This window comes from Sinocyclocheilus anshuiensis, unplaced genomic scaffold, assembly GCF_001515605.1.
Source record: "Sinocyclocheilus anshuiensis isolate Anshui unplaced genomic scaffold, SAMN03320099.WGS_v1.1 scaffold158, whole genome shotgun sequence".
In the NCBI taxonomy this organism is placed as follows: Eukaryota; Metazoa; Chordata; class Actinopteri; order Cypriniformes; family Cyprinidae; genus Sinocyclocheilus; species Sinocyclocheilus anshuiensis.
In genome coordinates this window covers 27,577-38,376 of record NW_015542333.1, presented here as the reverse complement: position 1 = coordinate 38,376, position 10,800 = coordinate 27,577, and the positions used below count along the sequence as shown (strand labels likewise).

General features: G+C 38.3%; 1 protein-coding gene across 1 annotated transcript in view; it reads right to left on the bottom strand.

Moving 5' to 3' along the window:
* The window catches only part of LOC107691061 (PR domain zinc finger protein 16-like), a 132,349-nt gene extending 128,100 nt beyond the window's left edge, over positions 1-4,249 (bottom strand). The window contains exons 1-2 of the mRNA XM_016489545.1: positions 4,208-4,249; positions 2,881-3,230 (exon numbers count right to left, since the gene is read on the bottom strand). Coding sequence (XP_016345031.1) covers positions 2,881-3,207 — 327 coding nt within the window. The 5' untranslated portion in view covers positions 3,208-3,230; positions 4,208-4,249. The remainder of the gene's footprint in view (positions 1-2,880; positions 3,231-4,207) is intronic.
* Positions 4,250-10,800: the final 6,551 nt, after the last annotated feature.

The following is a 10,800-nucleotide window of genomic DNA, read 5'->3' as shown; positions in this document are numbered from 1 at the left end:
GTGTGTGTGTGTGTGTGTGTGTGTATTTTGATCCTTTGAATCCTAAAATATGGAAAAGTCATGATTGTACCACAGACGGAAACCCAGAGAATGACATTGGTTATGGCATATGCATGTTTTGCAGTCATGAGAAACCATGTGAGCTCTGAGCACATCCGTCATCCAAACACTCGGTGGATATCTGTCTGTGTTTGGCCCGTTGTGGCCGCTCTGTAATCCCGCACTATTAACACCTCCGACTCTCTTTGCTCTTAGCTGCTCTGCTCTCTCACTTCTGTCTATTTGTCTAAGGGTCGGTGACGTAGCCGAGTCCAGCTCCACAGGGACTGCAGCGATGCTATCTATGTCTGACTGTTATGACTATCCCTAATAAGAGCACAGAACCCTAAAACCATGGCGAACGGGGCAGATGTGTTCTTTTATTTTTCCACATTTTATAGCAGATGTTTTATGAGCTTGACGTTTCTGAATGATAGGGACTGATTGGTTTAATTTTTCTTTTGAGTAAAACATTTAATGCCTTAAGATGTAACATAAAGTATAGTTGAGTAAAATAATTGCCATATGACAGCCCTTAAAGGTGAATTGTGTGGTTTCTGCACAATCAGCAGCAACAGATAGAAATGCAAAAATGTTTCCCAAACACTCCCCCGTGCCTGTCATTGGCTGGACAAACAGATAGCCCCCGCCCCAAAGTCACGCTGTGTGAGGATTCTCAAAAAAACAGAACTGCCACAGAGTCACTATGTAAACAGTAAGGTTTTTTTTTTTTTTTACTTATAGTTGTCTGCATACTAAGCTAGGATTGGAGAAATAATTTTAAAAGAAAAAAATTATATTAAAAATCCCTAGAAAATAAAAAAGAGAAATAATTCAATTAAATAGAATATCCTAAAATTAAGGCGACACACTGTCATCTGCTTCCCGGCAGCTGCTAACAAGTATCATTTTTATAGATGGTTTGTCACAGATGGTCCAACAGATGTCTCTCTGGTCTTTAGCAAGTGTGTGTGCGTGTGTGTGTGCGTGAGCAAATACCCATAGATGTGCTCCTTGTCAATCGTTATGCTGTCAACCAGGGCCTTGAGTGTACTCTTTACAAAACATAAATCCAAAGTACTTGAGCGTGTAAATTAGGGCTGAAATCTGAGCGCTGTGTCAGGCAGACAGAGACAGAAAGAGAGAGAGAGAGAAGCTTTCTCTTGGGGTCGGATTCTGATGAGCATCATTAGTGGAGATTCCAACGCAAAGCAGCAAGACAGCTAAAATGCCTTTCCTAGCAAATAAAGCTAGGCATGTCAAAAGCAGAAATATGAATTTCTTGAGGGGAAAAAAAGCCTCCTGTATGAAAGCATGATGTGAAGCTGATGCCTTTCCACCGATTATTACATGTTTCAGTGGCTATTTTTTTAATGGGTGTGAACTGCATACTGCCAATTAATTTAAAAAAAGTATGTGAACAAGTATGCAGTATATAATTATAGTATGCTACATTGTATATTAATTCACCAAGTGCTGTCCAGTTATTATCTCAGAGGAATGGTTATTTTTGTTTATTTATTTATTTTATATTTTTGAAAAATATCTTTAACTTTTAGCATGGTTCTAAGAAATGTTAAAAATCTTTAAAAATTAATATTACTTCCCAGTTCATTCATTGCAATAAAAATTAAAAGTCAAGTCCATTGCACGATGGGATACAATCTTTCATGCTGCCTGTTTTTAGCACTTATATAATATGTACTTATATACTTATTACAAGTGCAGTATAGGACATCTGTGTGAAATAACATACTGTGCATTTCTAAAATCTGACTATTTTCTGCATTGATTTTAATGAAAATATTAAGGAATTTTTTAATGCGTTTAGAAATGGTGAAATCGAAAGCATAAAAAAGAAAAGAAAATGGCCAACATTTTTCAGACATAAATTCTTAACGGGTGGCCCTCCTCTCACTCAGGCCCAGTGAGTAGGCTATAATTTACAGGACCTCAATGGGCCCCCTCCATCACAGGGCCCAGGACAACGTTTCTGGTTGCCCCTGCTCATATGTAATTCTAAATGAGTGTAATGGTATATATCAGTGGAGTAGAGCACAGAGAGGGAGAGGAGAAAGAGAGCGAGAGAGAGCGGCTCACGTCTGATCAGTCATGTGGGGGGAATCAGCATGTGCCCCAATGAGCTTACCGAAGCAACTTCAATATCCTCCGATGTCATGTTGAAATGAAAATTAATAGTTCAATATGGCTCCACGCAAATGCCACGCGTCTCCCATAACCCGTATCATGTGGCGTGGCCAAATGAGTGTATTCTAATAGATGTAGGCAGAGGAGAAAAGCTGATATCTTCAGTAATCAGGGTTTTGAAAATTGCCTTTAAATGAAATTCAGGGAAGGATGGAAAAGAAAAGGGGGAAATGAGGAAAAAAAACAAAAAAACCCAGAGACATGGAATGAACATCTTTGCCCCATAATGTGCTCATGTCTTTCCCACAGGCTATGAGCTAGTCACCGCAGGGTTGACTTACCCACACGCACCCTTGGCCCTTGAATCTTGAGTCTCTGTTCATCTTGAGTCTAAACTAAGGTTCTGTCTCAAATGGCGCACTTGACCCTTGCAGACCTTCTACGAGGCCACAATTTGGTGAAGTAATGTTGCTTGGACATAATGTTCTTGGGTCCTAGAACACTTAGAAGTCAGCCAAACCAGTATGGTTTACATACTTGAAAGAAGACCACGAGACTGCATGGCCACTTCAAGTGAGCCATTTGGGACGGGGCCGAAACTAAGTTCTTTCAAATTCAAATTGAATTGTAAACGTCAGGGTAAAGCTAATAAAAAGCAACATGTAAAATGCATGCCACCTCATCTCCACGTACCTCCCATCCATAAGTGGTCTCTTTCACCATGGCGCTCTGCAGCCCGTTGTACGGTCCGAAGCGTTCGCCCATGCAAATTTTGACTTTGGCCCAGATTCCTAGGCCAGCCCCTGGAACAGACGACTCACGGAGCTCCAGGTCGGCAGGGATGGGAATATCATCGGGAATGTAGACGGGCACCTCATAGGGTGAGCCCTCTTTAGGAGTGAAGTCCTCATTGCAGGGCTGAGGGGACGAGGGCCCCACCGCAATGGGGGACATGACGCTGTCTTCTGTCTCCTCTTCTGCGCTCTCGCCAGTCACGAGATTGGGCTCTGTGTCGTACATGCTGTCTACTGCCTCCCTTTCATCTGAAAGACAACACAGAGACATTTGCAACACGTTAGCAGGATAAAGAAATGCAAAGCACGTCAAATGTTCTTCAGCTTAATTTCTCCATACATGTTTAATTCGCTGATTGTAAAAGGGATAGTTGCACCAAAAATGTAAACTCATGTCACTCCAAACCCATGTGAGTTTATTAATTCTATTGAACACAAAAGGAGAACTTGCATGCATGAAGACTTGAATGCAGAATGTACATTTTCTGTATAATGACAGTCCATAGTGACTCGGGCTCAAACATGACCACAAATATCACCATAAACCTAGAAGTCTTGCACTATATCTTTCTTATCAAATCCACTGCCTTTTAAACATAATTACGTGGTGTTTTATTCATTTTTGGAGCTTAACAGACAACAACACCACAGGATAAAATAAATAAAATAAAATAAAATAAAATAAAATAAAATAAAATAAAATCATACAAGGTTGGAAAAAACTGATAGCGAGCAAATTGACATTTTTGCATGAACTATCCCTTCAACTCTAAAATAATTTGCTTTGCATGTTGAACATCTTGTGCTTTGAACATTTTTTTTTTTTTTGAGGAAAAACTGGGGGAAAAAAATCATTCTGAAAGTGATTCGTGTCGTTACTCACAATGTGAAGGGCCTTTAGTCTGTAAAAACTCCCTGTTCACAATGCTAGGATATGCTGGCTGGCTGCCAGGGTGTTGCTAAGTTGTTGTGAGTGGCCCGAGTCAAAAGAGTCAACCCCCAAGTATCTATGATGTTCTGGTCTCTAGATGGGCTGCCCCCCCCCCCCATTTTATTTTCCACAAAGTAAAAATCATAAGACAGATCAAATTACTTTACTTAGAAAAGTAATAGCATACCTTCTCAACAAATCATAGCTATCATTTGTATCCATAACACAAACGATGTGGCATATTTAATGTGCCAAAGTTTAAACCGTAGGGTTATGGGTTGTTCAAATTACTAACCATAAGTATGTGCAAAATAAGTGTCATTCCATGTGGAGATTAAACCAGCAACCATTCTGTCACAAGTCCAGGTTCTTAACCACTTCGCCACACCGACCAACAAGAGGCCACTGGCATCACTGAGCAATTGCAACAAGCATGAAAGATTCAACCCAAACCATTCATTTTTCTATTGCTGGTTAATATCTACGGTGATCTGTGAAGAGGATTCTCTGCCTAAACCAGAAAACAGACACTCATGAAGGATTCATGGTTAGTTAGATGATTTCTAACTCAAACAGGCCGCAGAAGAGAAGATGCCATCTATTTCATAGTCACCGCCGTTTCCTGTCTGATCATTTTACAAATAATGGCAGCAAACGAACCTGTGGCCTGACGCCACTGCCAGCCATCTATGTTTATTGTCAATCTTTGCTTGACAGCATAATTACGGTACTTATCATTCACGATTGCAAAAGGGATAACTCGGCTAAAAATAGGTTATGTCTCTCTACATTGTTTTTTCTTGTATCACAATTAAGCACAAATCACATGCAAGCCCTTTAATATCATGCAAGCACCATCAGAGCTAGAGCTGTCGGTCTTTGAGATGCTAACTGACCCAAATTCAGTCTCTCCTCCAACACACGGCCTGGCACATCTCACCTGAAACGATGTTCTTAAATTTCCTCGGCGGGACACAAGATGCCTTTGAGCGGTCTCCATGACGACAACTCTGCAAGTACACACGGATGGACTCGCTGTAATTTATAGCAGCACCGCTGCAGTTTGCTATCCAAACACAGGGCCAGCAATCAGGTCTAACTAGGCCCCAATTACACCAGGAGTGCTCCTAATCAACCAGACTCGGCCCCCCTGCCAGCGCTGTTTATGACTCCAAACTGCTTTCTCTCACATTCAAACACTGTTTACTTATAAGCAACAGCACGGCCATGAATAAGTATAAATTGTAGTTACTGCTAAGTTGGCTTTAAGTCAAACGATAGCGGTTTCACCCAGGCAGTTAAAAGGTAGAGAGAAGGAACAGGAGAGAGTGAACTAGAAGAAATGCTCTCCATGAAAAGCTTTGGAAAGTTTGATCTTTAACACAAAATTAATCAAATGCATTATTACTCCACGCTCTGGGATATTTCATTCTGACTGAATGAAATGTTTCATTCCTTCTGTGGTCAATTATTTTGAATAATAACACTAAACTGCATAATTGATCATCATCCCAGGCAACCAATTATCTGCAGTCACCCAAAAATGAAAAATCTGTCATTATTTATTCAGTCTCACGTCGCTCCAAACCCATACTTTCGTTCATCTTCGAAACACAAATGAAGATATTGTTAATGGAACTTGAGTGATTCACCCAAATGGACACGTCAAAAAAAAAAAAAGAAATCCATTACACAATGTAACAACAATTTGTTTATGACTCCAAACTGCTTTCTCTCACATTCAAACACTGTTTACTTATAAGCAACAGCACGGCCATGAATAAGTATAAATTGTAGTTACTGCTAAGTTGGCTTTAAGTCAAACGATAGCGGTTTCACCCAGGCAGTTAAAAGGTAGAGAGAAGGAACAGGAGAGAGTGAACTAGAAGAAATGCTCTCCATGAAAAGCTTTGGAAAGTTTGATCTTTAACACAAAATTAATCAAATGCATTATTACTCCACGCTCTGGGATATTTCATTCTGACTGAATGAAATGTTTCATTCCTTCTGTGGTCAATTATTTTGAATAATAACACTAAACTGCATAATTGATCATCATCCCAGGCAACCAATTATCTGCAGTCACCCAAAAATGAAAAATCTGTCATTATTTATTCAGTCTCACGTCGCTCCAAACCCATACTTTCGTTCATCTTCGAAACACAAATGAAGATATTGTTAATGGAACTTGAGTGATTCACCCAAATGGACACGTCAAAAAAAAAAAAAGAAATCCATTACACAATGTAACAACAATTTGTTTCACTTAGTTTATTATGGTTCTTCTGTAATTCTGTGGTGCTAATTATTATTGTACAACTTATTTTCACATTGCATCAATATTTTGGTAAATATTTAGTTCAGGTAAATTTTAGACCTTCTATCATTATGAAACATTGGTTTAGTAAGATAAGATACTGTGAGTTTTTGTACTATTTATTTATTTATTAAGATGTTGCTTTTGCAAGGATGGGAACATTCTAGAAGTTTCTGTAACATTCTGTAATATTCTAGTGCTATATAATATATATTATTTTTCATGAGCACTGTTAACGATAAACAAAAAGTGTTCAGCATGTCAAACTTCTTAAAGAAACATTAAGATTCTTTATGAAGATTGACAACTTTTACAAGCTAATCTGTTTCTTTAAAGCGAAACAAACTTTTTATAAAAAATTGTTTCATGGTGTAATCGTGCAGTTTAATCCAAGTCCTCTGAAGAGATACGGTCACTTTATATGATGAACAGCTTTAATTTAGGCTTTATTTACATATACGCATTGATTAACGCACATGAATAGAGCACATAAAATGGTAAGCAGAAGCACAAAAGTACTTGCTCAAAGCATGAGAACCAGCAAGGTTTATTGTTGCATGTCGTGCAAGCACGTTTGAACTACTGCAAGAACTACTGTCTACACTACTGACGGTGAGTAACTGATGACAGAATTTTCACTATTGGTAATTACTATGTTGTAGCTTCCCATGGTCACTTACAGTATGCAAAAGTTGTTTCGGGGCTGGAGAATCAAAATGTTTGTGACAAAACCTTTTTTTAAAAAACAACTATTCTGAGCAATCAGGGAGTCTTTCATAAAAAAGCTCCACAGTAAAAAACGTAAAGCTTTTAAAAACAGATCCTGTGTCATCTTGAGATTTTGAGGGCAAATAAATGTTTTACCAATTTCTTTAATGATCAGATTTTCATAGGTGTCTCAAAGCAGCCAGGCAATTAACTTAAGAACATGTGGCCCAGTAGTAGCTTCCCCTTTTCACAGATCAGTTAAAGTTTTATAACCACTGCCTATCTGGTGCTGTTTGCAATAATCAAAAGTGTTTTCAAACCATTGTTTTCCCCTTCTCATTTTTGGCATATGACCCAAGTCAATTTTCAACAGCCATGGAAAGGGTTGGAAAATCTATTAAATATTACAGTTAAAAAGCCTGTAGTGTACAAACAGATAGCTACACTGAAAGAGTGAATTAAATGACATTTGATGAACAAAACAAAAGAACCATTAGAACGCAAAGAAATTTGTATTTTTTTATTTTTTCAGAAGGTACAAACATATATCTAAATTATAAGAGTTGGTTAGGACACAAAAAGAGAATTCTGAGGGCATTTTCAGATCTGTAGATCGTTTGCTTTGTTCCAAAAGCAATATATAGCCTATATATGAAGAGTTCTTCATAAAAAAGTAGTTTTTGTCTGTGTTGTGGTTGCTTGTTTGTTGTTTGCATATGGTTTACTGTTGGCTGTAAAACAAATTGCCCTTCGGGGATAATAAAGTTGACCTTGACCTTGACCTTGACCCTCATTTGCAAAAACCGATAACTCCATTTTTATTAATTTTTTTCAGAAATCAAGTTTTTTTTATTGCGTATTCCAAGTAATATCAGTCAAACTGCAGTTGGGTTGTTTTGATTAAGTAATAATAACTTAAACAAATACAGGTAATTTACAAAATTAAAGTTCATTGAAAGTATGTTTCTTTTACATATTAAAAGTTTGTTTTATAGCAAAAGCAGATAACTGAGTTTAAAAAAAACACTCATTTAATCTTTGTAATCTCCTCAGATGACAATGTAGATGCCTGACAAACGTTGTTGTTGTTGTGATCATAGACTGGATGGTTGTGATTACACGCAATACATTGAGCTTTTCCCTCATCATTGTTTGTACTTTTGCAAGGTTCCGTGAAAACGTTTCAGCTTTTATTTTCCTTTCTCGCCCTGAAGAAGATATCACAGGTCCATCAAGTTTGTCGAAATTATCCATCCTCAATCACTTTTAGTCAGCTTTGACGAAACTCCTCTCAGCTAGCATGTCTTTTCAAAGTGAAAGTAGCCTTGTCACCTGACCTGAATACAGTGCGCTGATTTATGGATTTATCGGCTTCTGTTCAAAAACAACAAGGGCGCTTGTCGGCTTCTGCAGTAAAACGTGAACTCGCGATGCCTTGAAACAGGACAAAAGCGGCTCTTTTGACAAAACGTGTTTAGGGTTCAGATCGCACTATATGTGGAGAATAATGGACAGCAATCAGCTCATTTTCTTTTTTAAAGTGGCTTTTATCGGTTTTTGTAAATTAACTCTTCATATATATATTTATATATAAACAAGCAAAACTTATCTGTACTAAACCAATGCTTCATAATCAGTAATAGAAGTTCGAACATTTTCCTGACCAAAATATTGATGCTTCGTGACAATAAATAGTACAGTAATAATTAGCACCACAGAATTACAGAAGAACCATAAAAAAATTAAGGGACATTTTTTTTGTTACATACAGATTGCTTTGTTTGGGTCAGATTGCTTTCTCACCACAAGCGAGTGACTCTAGAGTTGGTTTCATTTGGGTCGAGACCACCACGTTCAGGGCAGTTGTTTTGGTGCGATTCCAAATATGATTGTCGCGTTCACATATGCTTAACTGAACCGAACAAAGGGAGAAAATGCACCAGAATCTCCAAATGAGCCAGGTGTGAAGACATCCTCGCAGACCACTCAAAACCTTATCAATGACCATTTGATACATATTGGCTGATCCAAATGTTGCCTTGCCTTCCAGGACACAGGCCATGTAAAAACAAAACAGTGTGACAAGGGTTTATCACATTTACATGTCAGTCAGCTGGCCTCTTCCTGCCTAAGTGAGCCGTTCGTGCTCAGAATTAGCTGCGATGTGAACCAGACTTCATGCCACAAGTGAAAAATCTACCAGATGGGTGGACAGAATAAAGAAGCATTTTAAACTGAGGCTCTGACGTTCTTTGAATAGGGACCTCTGTTGGATACTGACCCTCCCGGAAATGAAGTGCCTTCTTCTGAACGTCTGCTTGCTCTCGCTCTCAGTTTATCCTGATTACATCAGGCCGTCATCATTAATTCGCACCTTGGGGGTCCTTCTCTCCTCTGAGCTGTGGCCACAATGAAACGCTTGTTCAGCTTTGTTATTCCACTGGAAACTGCTGTGCAGCCGCCCGTAGACATGAAGGCATCAGATTTATTTGATAAATTGTAAAAGTGTCACATAAGCAGGAGAACAGGGGCCTTTATTATTGTAAGCTGCTATAGAGTGGATGAGACCGTGCTCCTCTTCCTGAAGAGCTGATCTGTACTAGGCCAGCCATCTACATACATTTTCATTGACATTTCAACACACCGGAGTGAATCTGTGCTTGAGTAGCTCGACTAGAGTCTCACAATCTTCTAACAATAAACTTCTAAATATGGCTTTAGCCCAGTTTTTTTTGTACCGTATAGGCGTTTCGTCCAGACGGATCTGTCGTTTTGGGAGAGTGAAACCGATATTTTTTGAAACCAGGTCCCAGAGTGGATAAATCTGAAAACGCCGCCCTTGCGTTTTCGTGTGGACAGCGAATCCGTATATTTTCTGAAACGATGACGACATCAGCCCACGTCTCGCCCCTAGTCAGACATCGTTACTGTTTCGTGTGGATGCAGATATTTCTTGAGACGAGGAGAAAAAAAAGATCGGATAGGGAAAGTTCTGACTTCGTGTGGACGTAGCCTTAGTTAATGGTGTTTGCTAAAGCAAGGATCATTATTAATATTGTGTTTAAGGTCAGATATTTGTTGCTAAATAATGCTACATATTTAGCTTTGGTGTGTGACTCATATTGCAGCATTTGTGCAACAGACCTGGCAACTATGGTAAATTCAAATAAAACCATAATCATGATATGGCTTAGCGCAATCATAAAATTGAAAAGGCTGTGATTAATTTAAAGAAATATCTGTGCTGCACGTTTCAGAGTGAAGCACTGTGTTCTTTTACACACACGCAGCTCATGATCCTGTGTTTTCAGTGTCTCAGAATGACTTGGTTTGAATTAAAGGCTGCTTCACACAAACTCATCTCTTTTGGTGATTTAAAATGTGTATTTGGTAACAGAATGTGTGCCAATCATCTTCTTACCAAAACATGCCATGCAAAATGCTTAGAAACCAGTCGTCAACAAAAAAATATTTAAGAGCTCCATGCCATTTTCCATCAAGAAAAAAAAAATCTTTGTGAAAATTTGAAAATGAAGAAATTAAGACAGCCATAAATATTATCCTCAGAATATCCTCAGAAAATGTAAAAAAATCTATTTATACGGGCTTGCTTGTGTTTCTCTTTAGAGTTGTCAAGAAGAGAGCCTTCAATAAAAAATAAATAAATAAAATACAATACAATAAAATGGACTTTATGGAGATAAATAAAAAAACACATATTGTGATATTCCAAATAAGGAAAATGCTTCAAGCTTTCAGTGACTGGGAAAAAATAAAAATAAATCCTGGCCAATTCGAAAAGTTTTGTTATCATCAGGATCACAAAGGAGCCTCATGTTCCACTTGAATCCAAACTCGATGAT